At 42.0% G+C, this 21,099-nt stretch overlaps 1 protein-coding gene across 8 annotated transcripts in view; it reads left to right on the top strand.

The window, feature by feature from the left end:
* Positions 1-21,099, top strand: part of VIT (vitrin) — a 114,779-nt gene that overhangs the window by 15,389 nt on the left and 78,291 nt on the right. For all 8 annotated transcript variants that reach the window (XM_063594635.1, XM_063594634.1, XM_063594633.1 and 5 more), the window contains exons 2-3: positions 1,721-1,790; positions 14,465-14,530. In XM_063594635.1, the coding sequence (XP_063450705.1) occupies positions 1,739-1,790; positions 14,465-14,530 (118 nt within the window). In that variant the 5' untranslated portion in view covers positions 1,721-1,738. The remainder of the gene's footprint in view (positions 1-1,720; positions 1,791-14,464; positions 14,531-21,099) is intronic.

Here is a 21,099-nt window from a genome sequence, read left to right as displayed (position 1 = left end):
TAGCTCATAAGGATAATAAAAAGCAGACCAACTTTAAGTCTTTTCATTCTCCACAAACTTCTCCCTTATTGCCTGTGCCCAGGGCAGATTCCTCCACCCACTTTTACCTCCATTCTAATCCTATTCACCACCTTGGACCACGGTTATGACATTTAACTTCTCTAAGTCTTAGTTTCCTCATCTGTTCAATGAGGATCATAAAACCTACCATGGTGACGTATTGTGTGGATTCAAAACAATACAAAATATACTCAATTAATAGTAGTATCAGCAAACCTTTGACAGTGTCGTCATAGCCTTAAGAGAAAGATGAGAAACTCCCTTATAGATCATCAGCATTTTCATATCTATTGCACTCTCCAGCATCTGGGTCTCTGTTGGCATTGTTCCCCCACTTGGAGCCACTTCTCTCCTATTTCTGCATGTTCAAAGTCTGTTCATTCTTCAAAGTTGACCCAGTTGCTACCATCTCTATGAGGCTTTCTCTTATTCCCATGGCTGCCATAGTCTCTCTCCTTCTAAAATTTCTGGCCCTTGGGGAATCTCTAGCACTACCGCACACCTACTGGATTAGAACCTGCACTTCGACAAGAGCCCCAGGTGATGAGTATACACATTAAGATTTAAGAAGCCAGCTGGGCTCGGGGGCTCACGCCTGTAATTCCAGCACTTTGGGAGGCGGAGGCAGGTGGATCACAAGGTCAGGACTTCAAGACCACATGGCCAAGATGGTGAAACCCAGTCTCTACTAAAAATACAAAACTCAGCCAGGCATGGTGGCACATGCCTGTAATCCCAGCTACTTGGGAGGCTGAGGCACAGAATTGCTTAAACTTGTGAGGCAGAGGTTGTAGTGAGCCGAGATCACACCACTGTACTCCAGGCTGGGTGACAGAGAGAGACTATGTCTAAAAAAAAAAAAAAAAGATTTAAGAAGCCCGACTCAAAACCACTGGTTCTCAAACTTGGATGTACGTTGGATTTACTCGAGAAGTTGTTAAAAACTTAATTAACTAGACCCCAACCCAAGAGAGACTTATTCAATTGGTCTGGGGTACAGCTTGGGCATCAGAATTTTTTTAAACTCCCAGGTGATACTATTAAATAATATGCAGCAAAGTTTGAGAACCACTGCTCTACAAACTTCCCCTTATACTCTCTTATGAGGCCTTAACATTCTCTTATGCAATTTAACATGGTTATTTGTGTCCACTTATGTTTTTCCACCTATATTAAACTGTAAGTCTTTCAAGGGTGAGAATTGTTTTTTAATTCAATTTTTAGCACTTTCTAACAAAACTTAGCCATATAATAGGAGTTTAATAAATATTTATCGAATGAATAGTGAAGTATTAATCATTGTAATCTAAATATGTTTTCTGAATGCCATAAATGTGGCTTTCATCCTAATTAGAAGACTACTTGGACATATTCTCAAAATTGTAGAGTTATTTCCTCTTCAGTTCTAAATAAACATCAGATATTTGAAGAATTGGAGGCTGGTGGCCAGAATGGGCTTTCTAACTGAGAATAGCATCTCTGGGTACCAGCAAGGCCAGCCACTGACATCTCTATGTGCTGCTTATGGAAATCTATAGCCTGGAATCGTAAGACTCCAGAGGGCAATGCAAAATGATGCAGTCCATCCCCACACACTCTGTGCATCCAAATCAGAACCCCTGGCTGAAATATGATGATGTTATTGTTTCTTTCTCTCCAGGGTGTCATTCTGATATTTATGAGGACTGTTGTTCTCACTATGAAGGCATCTGTTATTGAAATGTTCCTTGGTAAGTACTTTTATATGTGTATCTGGATACCCTTTTAAAATTTTCCTAAGATCCAAAGAATCTAGCCAAGAAAAGTTTTAAACCAAGACAGAGCATATAAGCAATACAGTGTATCATTTTATAAGAAACATTTTGAAGAGATGTTTTAAGTAAGAATGTTAAGCAAAGATCAAATTCAGGATGCATGTGTATGTGTTTTTATGTAAATCAAATACTGTATATATATTACATATATGTCTTGGTATATTACCTATTGCACACACACATACACACACCTAGCTTGTGTATTCCTCAGCAATCAGCAAGTATTTCAGATACAGCATATTTGCAGATTGTAAATCTAAGGATCTTCTTATTTCTTAACTTTGCAAACAAATGAACAAAAATTCTTGCCGCTGACATGGCTCTACCTATAGCATTAGCAACTCACGCTTTTAGAGATGATTCTTTTTTTTTTTTTTTTTTTTTTTTTTTTTGAGATAGAGTCTCACTCTCTTACTCAGGCTGGAAGGCAGTGGAGTGATCTTGGCTCACTGCAACCTCTGCCTCCCAGGGTCAAGCGATTCTCCCACCTCAGCCTCCCAAGTAGCTGGGATTACAAGTGCACGCCACCATGCCTGGTTAATTTTTGCATTTTTAGTAGAGACGGGGTTTCACCATGCTGGCCAGGCTGGTCTTGAACTCCTGACCTCGTGATCCGCCCACCTCAGCCTCCCAAAGTGCTGGGATTACAGGCGTGAGCCACCACGCCCGGCCAGAGATGATTTTTTTTTTTTTTTTTTTTTTTTTGAGACGGAGTCTCACTCTGTCGCCCAGGCTGGAGTGCAGTGGCACAATCTCGGCTCACTGCAAGCTCTGTCTCCCGGGTTCACCCCATTCTCCTGCCTCAGCCTGGGACTACAGGCTCCCACCATCACACCCGGCTAATATGTGTGTGTGTGTGTGTGTGTGTGTGTGTTTGTGTTTAGTAGAGATGGGGTTTCACCGTGTGAGACAGGGTTTCACCGTGTTAGCCAGGATGGTCTCGATCTCCTGACCTTGTGATCCTCCCGCCTCAGTCTCCCAAAGTGCTGGGATTACAGGCATGAGCCACCGCACCCGGCCCAGAGATGATTTTTTTAAAAAGAATCCATTATCACCAGAGTGCACAATCTTGGATAGGCCCTTGAAGAGCAGTAGGTCAACTAGAAGTGCTCAGCTGAAGTGCTGAGGGGTTCAGGGCCAAGCCCAAGAGTAATCTTCCATTAAGCATGGCCCCACTGTGCCTTATCAGGTAGAGTAACCCTGTGGAGCATTGTGAAACTACTGCCAGGAAGGAGCACAGAAGCCTTTCAGACAGCCTGTTAGTTTGCCAGGGCTGCTGTAACAAAACACCACAATCTGGGTGGATTAGGACAACGAAAACCCATTCCCTCCACCGTCTGGAGACTAGAAGTCCAAAATCAGTGTCAAGAGGGTTGGTTCTTTCAGAGGGCTGCAAGGGAGGAATCTGTTCCATGTCTCTCCCCTAGCTTCTGGCTGTTTGCTGGCAATCTTTGGGTTTCTTTGGCCTGTACATGTATCACCCTGATCGCTGCCTTCATCTTCACATGGTATTCTCCCTGTAGCTGTGTCTGTCTGCACATTTTCCCTTTTTATAATGACATCAGTCATATTGGATTAGAGGCACACCCTACTCCAGTATGACCTCATCCTAACTTAACATTATATCTGCAATGAGCCCATTTCCAAATAAGGTCACATTCTAAGATATGGGGGCTTAGGTCTTCAACATATAAATTTGAGGGCACATAATTCAACTCATAATATAATGAGAGTGCTTAAGGTCTGTTCAGAGGGTGTGTACCTGGCAGAACTGGGGACTGGAAGAAAAGAAGGTAATACAGCTGGGAAGGCAAGGGGGCTCCAGGCATGGTGGAAGGAGTATTGGACCAGGAGTCAAAAGGAGGATATGGGTTCTAGTCCTGACTCCACCATCAACTTGCCAATTTTGTCAAGTCACTCATCTTCTCAGAGCTTCCTGCAAATTATATGTTTGAGCTATTAATCACCCAACCCTATGTAACATGGCTGCCAGAGACCTAGGGCAGCTCTGTCCAAGCTACTTGTCTCTCAGGTAAGCTACTTTCTCCTGGAGCCAAAGAAAAGGCCACAAACAATGCCCTCTCTTCACTTTGGATAGGTCCTCAAGGATAGCAGGCACTCTCAGGAGCCAGCGGCACTATTCCCTGGCTCCTGTCAGATGGCCATGAGAAGCCCTGAGGAACTTCTAGGTACCTGGACCAGGAGCCCTCCCCCAACCACTGCTATTATCCTCAGAGACTGGGCAAGTTCCAGGGGTCAACCATCCCAACACTGCCTCTACAATGGCTGTATATGCCTGGCTTGCTTTAGCAAACAAAAAAATGGGCTAGCACACTGGGGAACTACAACTTGAAAGCACAAGGTCCTTCATTTCTACCTTGCCCCTTTGGGAGGCTACCTCTCTTTTCATTCTAACATACAAGTTAGTAGGTTTCTAACTTAAGAATGGGTTGAGGGTGGGACAAGAGGTTAGGAATAGGGTTTAGTCGAACAAATAAAACAAACAAACAAACTGAGGCCATTTCACCTTCTGCATGTTCCCAGCATCACAGAACCAAGAAAGGAAGATCTGGCTGTCTTTTGTCCCCTGCCTTTCTCAGCCTGCCCTTGCCCTTCTGGCTTGCTTATTCAGATAGCAAGAAATCAAAGTAGAAAAAGGAGACTCCTATACCTCAACACAATAAAGGCCAGGTATGACAGGGCCACAGCTAATATCATAATCAATGGTGAAAACCTAAAAGCTTTTCCTCTAAGATCAGAAATGAGACAAGGATGCCTACTCTTGCTACTTCTGTTCAGCATCGTACTGGAAGTCCTACCCAGAGCAATTAGACAAGGAAAGGAAATAAAGACATTCAAAGTGAAAAAGAAAATTTCCTCTGCAGATAACATATTATATACAGAAAGCCCTAAAGACTCCACCAAAAACCTGTTAGAACTAATAAATGAATTCAGTAAAGTTATAGAATACAAAATCAACATACAAAAATCTGTAGCACTTTTATACACTAACAATGAACTATCTGAAAAAGAAACAATCTCACTTATGATAGTATCAAAAAAAACTACTTAGGAATAAATTTAACCATAGAAGTGAAAGATCTGTGCATTGAAAATTATAAAACATTGATGAGGCCAGGCACAGTGGCTCACACCTGTAATCCCAGCACCTTGCGTGGCTGAAGTGGGCAGATCACTTGAGCCCAGGAGTTTGAGACCAGCTTGCAAAGCATGGAGAAACCCTGTATCTACCAATAAATTTTAAAAATTATCCAGGTGTGGTGGCATGTGACTGTAGTCCTAGCTACTGGGGAGTCTGAGGTGGGAAGATCACCTGAGCTCAGGGAGATTGAGGCTATAGTGAGCCATGATCATGCCACTGCACTCCAGCGTGGGTGACAGAGTGAGGCCCTGACTCACACACACACACAAAAAGATGCAGAAAATTAAAGAAGACGTACATAAATGGAAAGATATTCCATGTTCATGGATTGGAAGAATTAATATTGTTAAAATGCCTATACTATCCAAAGCAAGCTACAGATTCTTCAATGCAATCCTCAGTAGAATCCCTATTGAAATTCCGAAGGCATTTTTCACAGAAATTTGGAAAAAAAATTCTAAATTCATATGGAAACAGAAAAGATTCCAAAAGGCCAAAGCAATCCTGAGCAAAAAGAACAAAGGTGGAGGCATCAAATACCCAACATCCGAATACACTACAAAGCTATAGTAATCAAAACAGCATGGTACTGGCATAAAACCAGACATATAAACCCATGAAACAAAATAAAGAGCCCAGAAAGAAACCCACACATTTATAGTTAACTGATTTTTAACAAAGGTGACAAGAACACACAATGGGGAAAGAACAATCTCTTCAATAAGTGTTATTGGGAAAATAATATATCCACACGCAGAAGAATGTAATTGGGCCCTTAGCTCACACTGTACATATACAATGGAATATTATTCTGCCTTAAAAAAAAGAAATCCTGTCATTTACAATGTAAGTGTACCAAAGGATGTTATACTAAGTGAAATAAACCAGGCACAGAAAGACAAATACTGTATGATTTCATTTACATACTGTATCGAATCTACAAAAGCCAAACTGATGGAAGCAGAAAGTAGAACAATGGTTTCCAGGGGCTGGGGAGCCAGGGAAATAGGGAGATGCTGGTCAAAGAGTACAGACTTTCAGGCCAGAAGTGGTGGCTCATGCCTGTAATCCCAGCACTTTGGGAGGCCAAGGTGGGTGGATCACCTGAGGTCAGGAGTTCGAGATCAGCCTGGCCAACATGGCAAAATCCCCATCTCTACTAAAAATATAAAAATTAGCCAGGTATGGTAGCGGGCACATGTAATCTAAGCTACTTGGGAGGCTGAGGCAAGAGAATTGCTGGAACCCAGGAGGCAGAGCTTGCAGTGACCTGACATTGCACCTTTACACTCCAGCCCGGGCAACAACAGCGAGACTCCATCTCAAAAAAAAAAAAGGTACAAACTTTCAGTTATAAGATGAATATGTTCTGGTGATCTAATGTACAGCACAGTGACTACAGCTTATAAAACCGCATTGTTTACTTGAAATTTGCTAAGAGAGTAGAGTTAAAATGTACTCACCACACACATAAAAATTGTTAAGTATGTGAGGTGATGGCTATGTTAATTAGCTTGATTTAATCATTTCACAACGTACACATATATCAAAACATCATAAATATAGACGATTTTTGTCAATTATACCTTAATGAAGCTGGGGGGAATAATAAATCACTCTATTAATGAAAAACAAGGAGGCTTGTGTTCACATAGTCCCCTCTCCAGGTCCTCATGTGTCTGCCTCCCTGCCATCTCTCTCCTCTGCTCACATGTCTCCACCTCAGGGCCATTTGCTTAAGTCCCCCTACCCCTCCTCTGGGTGCTGTGATGGCTTCCCTGCCCCAAATCCTTACGCCTTTACCTCATTTTCTACCATACCCCTATTAATCTCTTAAAGCCCACATCTGACTTCCACTCTTGCTCTCCATGCAAACTCAGTGTTTTCCCTTTGCCTTTAGGATGCAGCGCAAGTTTCTTCGAGTGCCTTGCTTGTGGAGCCTTCCTGATATGGCTCTTGCTCTCCTCCCCTGCTCTTGTCACTCACCGTAGCCCCCACTCTGGCACTGAACTTCTGATTTCCCTGGGGAATGCATCATTTCTCACCTACAAGCCTTTGAACATGCCGTTCCCCTTCCTGGAATGCTCTTCCTCTCACTTCCTCCCACCAACCATGCTATCCTCCAGGAAGCTTCCCTCCACCCCCTTTAGGTTGGGCCATCTTCCTAAGCACTTCCTTGGTGTCCTGTGTTTATTCTCACCATAGCTGCAAGATATTGACCTTGTCATTTTTCTGGGTCTCCAAAATCTGTTAACTCACTAAGGGTGGGAGCTGTGTCGTGCTCAGTGTTGTATCTCTAGTGCTCACCACATATCATAGGCACTCAATAAATATTTCTAAACAAATAATTGTCCTTAAGGACGCTGGATTTTTAAGGTATTCGAGCCATCCAAGGATCCCTCAAAAGCTCTCTAAATTAATGTCAATTAAGTGTTTAATGTGTTTAATTAATATATTTAAGAGGTAGCATGCTTGCTTTAGATATGTTTCAATGCATGATAGAGCAGAGTTTTATACTGCTCTTTGTCATTGGAGTATTGTTTATCATCCACGTGTGTACTGACAGGGAGCAAGTGGAGTAAAGAGGCTGACACTGTAGCCAGCAAACTCGCATTCTGGTTCCAACTTCTTCCCCCAAACGACTGCAGCATTAGCCAAGGGGTTAAAACTGGCTCTGGTTTCCTTTCTATAAAATAAAGGATGACCTCCAAAGCTCCTCCTAGCTTTAAATATCCTATGATTTGAAGCATAATTTTATGATTTATGTGATTGTAGAGAATAAGCTGTCATGGCTTTGCTATGAAGTTCTGATTTATTTGATGCTAAATGTTTCATTGAGTATATAATCCTATATTAAAGCATCAGGGAAACCTGAACTATGTTTAAAGGATCTGCTTTATAAATTGGTTTTCAAGAAGGCATTGTGGATACTATCTATGTTAGCAAACAGAGGGTCTCCAAAAAGATCTAACAGGAAGTTTATGGGCTAGAATGAGGCATGTTTATAAAAGTTTTAGGTACACAAATATTCAGTAAGTACCTACTGATTTGATTATTGATTAGATGTTCTGGTATTTCATGTCTTTTCTTGAACATAATGTGGATTCTGATTACAATTCATTACTGACAGGAAAACTGGAAAACATGAGCACAGATTAATCATGCCAATAATTTTAGAAAGCAATTTTCATTATTATAAATCTATATGATTTCAGTATGACCAGATTAAAAAATAATTGTTTTTTGTAATTATATCAATTTATCATTTATATAAGATTCTAATTATATAAATTATGTCTATATAAAATATATATTTTATATTAAATACAAATGTAAAAGGGGAAAATACAGAAAACATAAAATGGAAATAATAATTCCTCCATTATTAACATGTTAGTATATTTGTTCCAGTTATTTATCTGCATATATTTTAACCTTGTCAGAGTCATTCTTAAGGTTAGAGCTGAACACTTCACAGGTAATTTAATATTCTACTACACACCATTTGTAATAAATGCCTAGGATTTCCTATTGTTGGCGTGTTTTCAACATTTTATTATTTCCAGATCCATTAGAAATAATGCTCTAATGAGCATTTTTTTACATAAATCTTTGTCTATACTTCTGATTATAACTTGGGATATATTCCTAGGAGTTTGTTTTCTAGGTCAAACAATATAAAAGTTTTTAAGGCTCTTGAAATTGCTTTCCGGAATGGCCCTGCCTGCTTATACTTCACCAACAGTGTTCAGGGAAGCCCTAATCTCAAATCCCTGCCAGGATTAAATATAATTTTATGTTCCATATTTACTAGCATGATACAGGAAAACACCCCCTCATTTTGCTTTAGCTTGCATTTTTAACATTAAAAAGATTAAACATAGTTTCAAGCTTATTCATTTATATTTTCTCTATGCATTAAACAATAAATTTTAAAAATCAATATTTTAACTGTCCTTTTTGTCACATCAGAGAGGGAGAAAGTGAAGTGGGAGAAATTTTTTTCTGAAAGAGAAATTTTAGTATTTAATATGCTTCAACATTTCAGGCACTACTAAAGAAAGAAAAGACAGCCTGGGTAACATAGTGAGGCTCTGTCTCTATAAAAAATAAAAAAGTAGCCAGGCACGGTGGCACACGTCTGTAAGCCCAACTATCTGGGAGGTTGAGGCAGGAGGATCCCTTGAGCCCAGGAGTTCAAGGTAGCAGTACGCTGTGATCATACCACTGCATTCTAGCCTGGGCAAGATAAGAAAAGAAAAGAAAGAAAAGAAAAGAAAAGAGAGGGGAGGGGAGGGGAGGGATTATTTATGTTATTCAAAACTGAAACACAGGAATTTTTTTTTTTTTCCCACAGAATTTCACTCTTGTTGCCCAGGCTGGAGTGCAGTGGTGCGATCTCGGCTCATTGCAACCTCCACCTTCTGGTTTCAAGTGATTCTCCTACCTCAGCCTCCCGAGTAGCTGGGATTACAGGCGCCAGCCACCACGCCTGGCTAATTTTTGTATTTTTAGTAGAGACGGGGTTTCACCATGTTGGCCAGAGAACACTGGATTTTTAAGGACTGAGAAGCATTGCTGAGAAGCATTGCTGCATGATTGCCTTGGAATTTGGGGTTCCAGACTTAACTCTCTTCAAGTTTTCTTGACATGCATGGCCTCCATTGCCAACTACTCTCACCCAGGGACTGGCTCTCAGACCTGTCTGCGGCTTTGCACTTTGAAGTGGGCATCAGCCATCCATTCTGGTGCTCTGCTAGGCGTCCTAGGAAAACGAACACAAGACTGATTTTTCTCTTCCCCAACTTCAACATGCAATTTACCATTTCCAATGTAGCAAGAGGGGATTGCTGGGGAGGAGTGAAGACTTTCTCCAGGGCACAAGCACATTTGCAGACCAGCCGTCCCCTGGAGGAATGGTTTCTGAGGAGCTTTAATTATAAGCACAGAAGCTGAGGGGAGGGCCTATTTGTGCCATCGAAGATAATGACTTTATTAATTACTGCTGTTCAACTGAACCCAGCTATGCATGTTTTCAGCTTAAAAGGTCTTGGGCAACCAAAAGCAAACGATGGGGTGTTCTTACTAAAATATTTATAGTCCTAATGATACCAGGACTTATAAGCCACTTGCCTCAGGCACAGAGGCCAAGAACAGTTTTTGGTTTTCCACAAAAATTGATACCCAAATTTATTATTTCACTTACTCCCTCTCCTTGCTCATTTTCTTTCTATGTATGTATTTAGTGCTTGTTTTAAAAATATTATAGGATTATAGATATTTATTTTTGAGCATTAAGTGAAAACATGGTCTTTGCACAGTTAATTGACAAGAGGCTACTATAAAAATTAGACCTCCGGGACACTCACACCCACTCAAACCCCAGAAGTAAATACACCTAAAAAAGTCTGCCTTCATTCTGCCTGGCTAGACTTCTGGTTCTCACTCAGTTCTCTTTCATGTTTCTGTTCTCCTAGGATACGGTACGTCAATTACTCAGGCCTCAACTAGTGCTAACAGTCAAAATTGGAGATAATTCAATGGCCACATCATTGGCACAGGTTAGCTAGTGTCTTAGTTCATGCAGTCTGCTATACAAAACTGCTATAGACTGAGTGGCTTAGAAAAACAGAAGTTTATTTCTAACCGTTGTGGAGGCTGGGGAGTCCAAGATCAGGGTGCTGATGGATTCAGAGTCTGGTCAGGGTCAGCTTCCTGGTTCCTAGAGAGGCATCTTTTTGCTGTGTCCTCACATGACAGAAGAGGCAAACTAGCTCTCTGGGGCCCCTTTTATAAGGGCACTTATCCCATCATGAGGGCTCACTGTCAAGACCTGTGACCTCCCAAAGGCTCCACCTTCTAATATCATCACACTGGGGGTTAGGATGTCAATGTAGGAACTCTAGTTGGGGGGTGGGGGGGTGGGTAAACAAACACTGAGACCATAGTAGCTGAATAATCATAAGATAAATAAAAAGTTTTTTTAAACACTTGGTGGCATTGCCACGTTTTTCTTCAAAAATAATTGCCAATCCAAGAACTCCTAAGTCCATTTATACCTAAATTGATGATCTGTGTTCAGTTAAAAACAAACACACCCGCCGGGCACAGTGGCTCACGCCTGTAATCCCAGCACTTTGAGAGGCCGAGGCAGGAGGATCGCCTGAGGTCAGGAGTTCAAGACCAGCCTGGCCAACATGGTGAAACCCCGTCTCTGGTAATATACAAAAATTAGCCAGGCGTGTTGGTGTCCACCTATAATCCCAGCTATTCAGGAAGCTGGGTCAGGAGAATCGCTTGAACAGGAGGTGGAGGTTGCAGTGAGTCGAGATTGCACTACTACAATCCAGCCTGGGTGACAGAGCGAGACTCTGTCTCAAAAAAAAAAAAAAAAAAATGCTATCAGAAATTTTCACAATATGTATCAAAATTTTAAGTGAGCATACATTTCAGACAAGAAATTCTATTTGGAAATTTATTTTAAGGAAATAATGGATCGATGCAAAGATTACACTATTTATATTAAAGTTTGGTTAAGTTATGATACATCCATATAGTGCAATACTTTGAAGGCAATTAAAATTACTGTAGAAAGAACATTTAATGACATGAAAAAATGTCGATATAGATCATTAAGTAGAAATAAGTTATTAAACATTGTAAAAAACATGAGGGATCAAATGTTTGTTTAAAGGTATTCATATGAATACCTGTATACATATAGAAAAAGACTGGAAAATATTATACTTTTGTATTCATCCACATTTGTGTTGTTTACGTTTTTCTACAAAGAACATGATTTTTTTCAATAATAAAAACAGCCAACATTCACTTTTTAATGAATGGAGAGAATATATAAAAAGCCTCAGGCCGGGTGTGGTGGCCCATGCCGAGGCAGGTGGATCACCTGAGGTCAGGAGTTCGAGACTAGCCTGGCCAACATGGCGAAAACCCCATCTCTACTAAAAATACAAAAATTAGCCAGGTGTGGTGACGGGCGCCTGTAATCCCAGCTACTCAGAAGGCTGAGGTAGGAGAATCACTTGAACCCGGGAGGCGGAGTTTGCAGTGGGCCGAAATCACACTACTGCACTCCAGCATGGGCAACAGAGTGGGACTCTGTCTCAAAAAAAAAAACAAAAAACAAAAAACAAAACAAAAAAAAACCTCAGAAGAGAGGCTGTCTGGGAAAGAAAGGCAAGGAGAAAGGGGGTGGGGAGAAGAAGGAGAGACTCATCACGAGGTCTGAGAAAGCTCTATTTCATTTTATGTGCTTGAAAAGGAACCAGACTTTAAATTAGAAAGGATACAGAATTCTCCCTTCTTCACCTATTGATATACTTGAAGGAGAGTGGTGTCCAAATGCTATTGGAGGTTCTGCTCCTGTTTCTAAGGAGGAAGTTCAACTATCTGCAGTTGCCTCGATGGGACACAGAACCAGGGCTGCCAGGGAACTAGGAGGGAATACTCAGGTCACTTCTCAGACATTGTGATGAGTCTCCTTCTTCTCCCTAGCCCCTTTCTCCGTGCCTTTCTTTCCCAGACAGCCTCTCTTCTGAGGCTTTTATGTTCCCTGCATTCAGCCTTCCCTCAGGCACACTCATATGCACACACACATGGGTGCACACAATAGGTGCACACAAATATAGCGTGCACACACATAGATGCACACACATGCACATGCAGTTCTCTGGCTATTTGGAAATTGGCCATCTGGAAACCTGCTGTGGAAGGGAAGACAGAGTACAGGAAGGGCCAGGGTGCTCATCCCACCTCCATCATTAATTCATGGGATGAGACAAATTAGTGGACTTCTCCAGACCCACATTCCTTCCTCTGGAAAATGGAGATTTGTCAGGTTGGTGTGGTCAAATTTAAACACAGCAAAAAAAAGGACAAGTATCCAAGAGGTGCCTTTCAAGGGACCTTTCAGCAGGGACTGAGAAAAGTATACAAACTAGACATCTCATTTCTCCAATCTTAATACAGTCATCCACTTCATAACAATGTCTCAGTCAACAGCCGCCTGTAAGATTGTAATGGAGATGAAAAATTCCTATTGCCTAGTGACATTGTAGCCACTGATGTAGTATAACACATTACTCACATGTGTGTGGTGATGTTGTGTAAACAAGCCTACCGAGCCACCAGCTGCCAAATAAATGTATAGCACATACCGTCATGTACAGTACATAATACTTGATAATGATTACTTGATAACAAGTAACAGCTATGTTGCTGGCGTGTGTGTTTTCTTTTTTTTGAGATGAAGTCTCACTCTGTCGCCCAGGCTGGGGTGCAGTGGCGTGATCTCGGCTCACTGCAATTTCTGCCTCCTGGGTTCAAGCGATTCTCCTGCCTCAGCCTCCCAAGTAGCTGGAATTACAGGCGTGTGCCGCCACTCCCAGCTAATATTTTTTTATTTTTAGTACAGACAGGGTTTCACCATGTTGGCCACACTCGTCTCAAACTCCTGACCTCAGGCGATCCACCCACCCCTGCCTCCCAAAGTGCTGGGATTACAGGCGTGAGCCACCACGTCCAGCCTGTATTTTCTATCCTACATTTTTATCATTATTTTAGAGTATACTCCTTTTACTTACTTAAAGAAAAGTTATAACATTTAACCAAAAGATTTTAAAAGTAAAAAATTTAAAAATCTCAAAAATAGAAAAAAGCTTATGGAATAAGGATATAAGGAAAGACAATATTTTTGTACAGCTGTAAAATGTGTGTGTTTTAAGCTAAGCGTTATTACAAAAGAGTCAAACAGTTAAAAAATTTAAAAGTTTATAAGGTGAAAAAGATACAGTAAGCTAAGATTAATATTAAATTAAAGAAAAAATATTTTTTATAAATTTAGTGTAGATGACATATACAGTGGTTATAAAATCTACGGCTTTGTACAGTAATATCCTAGGCCTTCACACTCACTCACCCCTCACTCACTGACTCACCTAGAGCAACTTCCAGTCCTGCAAGCTCCGTTCATGCTAAGTGTCCTCTAAAGGTGTACCACTTTTTATCTTTTATACTGTATTTTTACTATACCTTTTTTATGTTTAGATATATTTCGATACATAAATATTTATCAGTTGTTAACAATTGTTTACAGTATTCAGTACAGTAACATGCTGTACAGGTTTTTGACCTAAGAGGCAATACACCATATCATACAGCCTAGGTTTGTAGTAGACCATCTAGGTTTGTGCAAGTACACTCTACAATATCGGCACAATGATGAAATCACCTGTTGACACATTTTTCAGAGAGTAGCCCCATCATTAAGTGATGCATGACTGTAAGAGGGAAAATTAGTTCTGCCATGGAGAATATTTTGTGGATGATCGAAGCAAGTATGAGTCAAAAGAGAAAGAATTTAAGTAAAATAATATTGATTAAATTTTTAAAAATTTTCTTTATGTAGTTTTGCTGGTGACTGGAGTACATTCAAACAAAGAAACGGCAAAGAAGATTAAAAGGCCCAAGTTCAGTAAGTAAAATCACAATTCCTTGCTGGCATAATGCTTGTTTCTCCCACATGGAGGGTTATTATACTTGTTTTAGATAATTTTTGTTTTGGTTTGGTTTTTGTCTCTATGTCAATTAATTTCCACTCAGATTAATTAGTGATAAGTCTTATCCCCTACCACATTCCAAAAAGTCTTTGAGATAGGAGCCCTGACTTTAGGGTAAAAGATATGTAGTTCCCCTGCACTAGGAAAACTCAAAATGCACATCCAAAGACCAGGCAACAGTATGTCTCTATGGCTAAGCGGAAAAAGCTTAGCCCTGACATTGAAATGTTGTCTCAATTCCCCATACCAGAAAACTTATTTTGGCTAATGCAAAGGTCTAGCAAAACTGCCCACCTTCCAACAGACCCTGGGAGCAGAAGGCAAATCTCGCAAAAAAGCCCATGCAATTTCACACCCAATCAGTGGAAGGAGAAAAAATAAATTTCACTTTTGAGTGGTGTATCAGTTAAGATTAGATGACAGAAAATCTGGAATAAGGCCAGGGACGGTGGCTCATGCCTGTAATCCCAGCACTTTGAGAGGCTGAGGCGGGCGGATCACTTGAAGTCAGGAGTTCGAGACCAGCCTGGCCAACATGGTGTCTCGATTAAAAATTCAAAAATTAGCCAGGCCTGATGGCACATGCCTGTAATCCCAGCCATTAGGGAGGCTGAGGCACGAGAATCACTTGAACCTGGGAGATGCAGATTGCAGTGAGCCCAGATCATACCACTGAACTCCAGCCTGGGCCACAGAGTGAGACTGTGTGAAAAAAAAAAAAAAAACAGGGAAAAAAAAAGAAAATCTGGAATAATAGATGCTTACTTAAGACTGCAGTTTCTTTCTCTCTCCTGGTCTTGGCTTTTATGGAAGTTCCACAATCTCCAGGGACCCAGACTTCTGTCTTCTAATTCTGCCATTTTCCATGTGCCTCCCAATTCATTGCCCAAAATGGCTGCCCCAGCTCCATCCATCATGTCCACATTCCAGTCAGTAGGAAGGGATGACGAAGGGCACATAATAGGGATGCAGGATTTTTCTTCTCAGTCATTTTGCAAGCCAGGGAACCCCAGCCGGTGATGCCTCACCTGGGCCTTGCTCAGCCACATTGGCATGCCCCAGCTCACCTGTGTTATAGCTTATACTCATGTTCAGCAGTTCCTGAGCTCTTGTACCATGCCCAAGAAGAATGAGGATAAGCTGGACATTGAAGGGTGAGGAGGGCTGAGACGAATTTTATTGAGTGAGGGAGCAGCTCTCAGCAGAGAGGGGACATGAGGGGTGGTTCCCCTACCCAAAGGCGTGAAAGTCCCTAATGTGGCTGAGTCTGAGGACTTTTACGGACTCAGAATGGGGAGTACGTGCTGATTGGCTTGCGAGTATGCAAAAAAGGTTACAGCAAAGACACCACTCAAAGGTGGGCATGACAGTGTAGAAAACCAATTAGGAAAAGGGTAGGTATATGTAAAATAGGTGAAGGGTGGGGATCCATCAGAGGAAAGTGCACCAAACAGGAAGACAGGTTCTCAATCCAGTCTGAGGATTTAACTTGTAGCTTGGCTTTCAGGATTTAAACTGTCTTCTGCTTGGAGGTGGGGTTTCACCAGGGACCCACCCCTATCTGCCTAGGCATTTGGCTGCCTCCTACAGCTCTCAATAGCTCCCTTTAAAGCTACATCCAGAAAGTTCAGTAGAACCCCTCTCTTAAAGTATTATTGGCCAGTAGTAAGGCAGAGTGGGAAATGTCTTGATTTTTATTTATTTATTTTTTTTTGAGACGGAGTCTCACTCTGTCGCCAGGCTGGAGTGCAGTGGTGCAATCTCGGCTAACTGCGACCTCCACCTCCCGGGTTCAAGTGATTCTTCTGCTTCAGCCTCCCAAGTAGCTGGGACTACAGGTGCCCGCCACCACACCCGGCTAATTTTTTGTAATTTTAGTAGAGATGGGGTTTCACCATGTTGGCCAGGATGGTCTCGATCTCCTGACCTCATGATCCACCTGCCTTGGCCTCACAAAGTGCTGGGATTACAGGCGTGAGCCACCGCAACCGGCCATGTCTTGATTTTAAACATCCACGTCCCTTGCTAAAAGTAAGGGCTATTATTACTATGGAAAAAGAGAAGAATTGATATTGGGAAATCACTCACAAAAGAAGACACAGATGGAAAACTCACACTCAAATATTGTAAACACACTGGGATATCTGTATCCAAATTTGTAGTCTTGATGGAAGCTTAAGTTAAAGTGTGTTTATAAAGAACCATAAAAAAGGCTTTAGATGCAGTCAACATTCTGTGCTCTCCACAACTGAAACTTTCTTATAGGCATTAAATTTAGGTACCTTGAAATCAACCACATTAATCATTTGAAATAAAAGAAAGATTTGCTTCACACAGCCTCCTTTTTTCTTCTGCTCTTTTAAACCTTCCATGTGAGATTTCCTGTTGAAATGAGACCAAAAGGGCAACCATCCACAGCCTCCTAGGCAGAAATACTAAAAAGGAATCAGTTGTTTATTTATTTCTGTCAGGACCAAGAGCCAAGAGGACCAGCCCTGGGGCAGATGTGTGTTCAAAACAATGATTAGGTTAATATGGAGACAAATGCACGCCCAAGTATGAATTCCTTTGGGCTGTTTCCAGTATCTTCATTAACTCATATACAAAAATCACGAAAGGTTCCATGATTACCATGACAACAGTTTGCAGTGACTATGAAAGTCTGTGCTAAATGACCCAAGGGCAAACCTCTTTGAGAGATCTCAAATGGATTGAATTTCTGATATGCTAAATTCTAGCCTTATTCTCAAAATCTCCCTAGTGATGCAGCACATTGGAATCAGCAAATGCATGAGGTCTTTTCTCTAATTAGAAACTCTGGCACAATTATTAAATAGGGAAAAAAAGATACAATGAAGGTAATTGGATATTCCCAAACCACGGAGATATCTGATTCTTGATCTCCAGAGTATTTCCAAATCATAGTCTATAGCTTGAGGCCAAAGTCATTTTCTTTCTTTTTTTTTCTATTCAACACTGTCAGTCTGCTGCTGGGGGAGGTGACTGATGGCAAGGAAGGCACATTATTCATTCATTTGATAAGTATTTATTGGGTGCTGGCCAAGTACCAGGCACTGTTAGACACCCAGAAACAACAGCAATCCAGACTCAATCTATGCCCTCACAGAGCTCACAATCGAAGGTGGAAGAAAGACAAGTCAACAGGCAATGATAATGTCCACATAAGTGCTAGGACAAGAGGAGCTAAAGGTACTCAGAGAGTTAGGAAAAGAAGTTGTGTATCTGGGAGGGCTTCCTGGAGGAAATGACACACACAGATTCTGAAGGCCAAATAGGGATTGGCCAGGCAAAGACAAGGAGAAAAGTGTAATAAGCAGAAAGAACACATCATGCCCAAGGCCTGAAGGGTAGAAAAAGCTAAAAAGTAGTTCAACATACAGATATAGAGAATAGAAGGTGAATGTGTTGAGGAAAAAGATGAAAAGCAAAGAGACACCAGATGGTGAAGAGTTTTACTGCCATGTTCAGGGGATCTGGACTTCTTCGAGAGGGCAATGGGAAGTGTCTTCATGTGGGTTATTTTGGTTGCAATTAGCAGAACTCCACGGCCAATCTGCTTAAGCAAAAAGGGGGATTTGGGCAGGACGTGGGGTAGCTCACAGAACCCAAGGCAGGAAATACAGCTGTAACTCCCTCCAGTTCCCTCCGGTTGGACTGCAGATGGAAAGTCCTCAGGAACCGGCACCCCTGCTTCTTCTCTCTGTGCATCTCTCTCTTTCTCTCTCTTGCTGTCTGTCTCTCTCTCTCCAGACCATGTCTCTCAGTCCTGATCCCAAATTCCTGGGAGAGAGAATCTAATTGCATCAGGCGAGCCTGGCAGGGGTCCACCCCTATAAAAGGAGCATGGTCCTCAGAGAATAGTAAAGTGTTAAGGAAGGTTGTGTTAGGGAAATGAAACAATCCTGCCAACATTAACAACAACTCCTTTGTAGCAATATTTGAAGTTATGAAGAGAGAAGAGAGAGAACACAACTTGTGAGTAAGCATTGCAGATTTACATGCATATACAGATCGTATGAAAGTGTGTACAAAGTCTGGACAGAATTTCATACAACTTTATATAGTAAGTTGGAAGACAGACAATTACAATTTCTCTTGCCGTTCTGGAGGTAAGGGCTTACAGATCCTTACAGAAGGCCGGAGCCCTCGCATTGTAAAATCAAAAGTCTGGCCTCTTATGTCTTACGTCTTTTAGAAAACATCCTAAGAGGACAGGGTGGTGGGGGGCAGTGGCTCTCTCCTCTTCACTAAATAAAAAAAGCTTGATCATCTAACCGTTAGCGTCGATACCTCAAAATATATCTTACAGGATGCTATTGAAGAGTTTTAAGCAGAAAGTGAAATGATAAAAGCAGGGCTTTAAACAAATCACTTTAGCTTTAATGTGAGATTGGACTAGGTCAGTGGTTCTCAATGTGTGGCTCCTGGACCGGCAGCATCAGCATCATCCGGGACCTTTTGTCTCACCCAGCCCAGACATCCTGAGTCAAAAACTACAGGGGTGGGCCCAGCAATCTGTGCTTTAACCAGCTCTCCAGGTGATTCTGAGAACTTGTAAAATGTGATAACCGGTGGACTAGAGAGAGGACCAAGACAAAGGCGTCGTACAAATATGAATGTGAAATCATTTTAGGTAGGTTCCCTTTAGTGCCCTCTAACCTCTCTTTTAGAAGCTCTCAGTTTTCACCAGTGTTTTTTCAAGACTCACAATCTTCACAACCCAGAAGTCTTGAGTGAAATAACAAGGAGAAGGTAGTTTGGTAGTGTTGGTCAGTGATTAATATCCTGACCCCTCCTAGACAGGGGGCACTCTCCTAGACTCTTGAGGATCTAGTGCCTGAGGCACGGTGACACTAGTTGGCAGGGCCAGATTTGAAACTCAGGTCTGGGTTAGATTCAACCCCTGATGTTTCCCCAGTGGCCTCCTCTCAAGCTGGGTGGGACTAAAGAATGAGGTGTCTGTTGCCTGGTAGCAGATAAGGGTGTTGCATAATCAAAGGCTGACCAAGTAGAAAGTGAAGTAGAAGACGTATGGGAAAAATGGGAGAAGGAGAAGAGCATAACTGTCTTCCTTGGACTTGGCTTGAAAACGCCTGCCATTCCAGTACATCTATTCTGCCTACTCATGGGGTTCCCACTGATTTTGGTAGTTATCTCTTTCTCTCCTCTCTACTTTCCCTTCTTTGTCACTTCTTTGTCTTCTCACCCCTTTTTCCTTCTTTGCATTTCTTTGGTCTGTCCATGGGCTCCAGTGCCCCCCATGGATGTTACTTAGCACCACTAGTGGAGGGGTCCTTTGGACCAAGAAGGTAATACTGAAGAGCATGTTGAAAATAATCTGGCAGGCTGGGCACACCTATAATCCCAGCACTTTGGGAGGCCGAGGCGGGTGGATCGCCTGAGGTCAGGAGTTCGAGACCAGCCTGGCCAACATGATGAAACCCCGTCTCTACTAAAAATATAAAAATTTGCCGGGCGTGGTGGCAGGCGCCTGTAATCCCAGCTACTTGGGAGGCTGAGGCAGAATTGCTTGAACCTGGGAGGCAGAGGTTGCAGTGAGCCAAGACTGCACCACTGTTCTCCAGCCGGGGCAACAGAGCAAGACTCTGTCTCAAAAAAAAAAGAAAAAGAAAAAAGAAAATAATCTGGCATGGGGGTCTTACAAAGAAGAAAAACAAAGATATAAAAAAGCAATTGGATGGATTCTCACAGCTCTACTCCACAAACCCATAGGCCCATTCATTCCAAGCTAATATTTTGCTTTTATGTGCTCAGTTGTATTGGATACAATTTTATCCCACCATATTTGGCTTATCACATTATTTTCTAAATCAAATTAAGTCTGACTCCAAACTGCCAATTGCTGGGGTAGGGGGTGGAATTCAAATTCCTTAATTACAAAGGCTTCCTCCCTCTCTGCTCCAGCAGAGCGGGCTTGTGCAGTCTAGAAGATTTGGGGTGGTCCCCTCAGCTACTCAGTGTCCAAGTCCATGTTATCTCTAGAAGGTGGGCAACCCCACTGTTTCCTGGATGATGGGATGTTGGCAGAGGTGGGGAAGCCCTGTACCTAAATCTCCACCCCAAGGTGCATCACACCAGATGCTGCCCTGAGGTGGGTGCTTCTCAAAGCAGCTGCTAGGGCAAGGGACATTTCCTTTACTGGAACCTATTTGGCCACTCCCACCTTCCCAGTCTTAGAAGATCATTGTGTCTCCATCACTCTTTGGGCTGAACAAGCCCAATCCCCTGAAACAAGGGGAATTTGGAGAGTCTACTTCTCAAAGCCTGGAGAGAGTGTTGTCTTTGCGACACACTGCCCTCTCTCCTGCAACCTTGAGAAGCAGAGGTGGGAAAACATGAGCCTGTCTACCTTCTTAGAATAGTAAGAGGGAAAAAATGCAATGGGAAGAAACGTAAGTTAATGACTTAATAAATTAACGGGCTGTTTAATCCAAGGTAAAGT

This window comes from Pan paniscus, chromosome 12 (genome assembly GCF_029289425.2).
Source record: "Pan paniscus chromosome 12, NHGRI_mPanPan1-v2.0_pri, whole genome shotgun sequence".
NCBI classification, from domain to species: domain Eukaryota; kingdom Metazoa; phylum Chordata; class Mammalia; order Primates; family Hominidae; genus Pan; species Pan paniscus.
The sequence above is the reverse complement of the archived record's forward strand: the minus strand, read 5'-3'. Positions and strand labels throughout refer to the sequence as shown.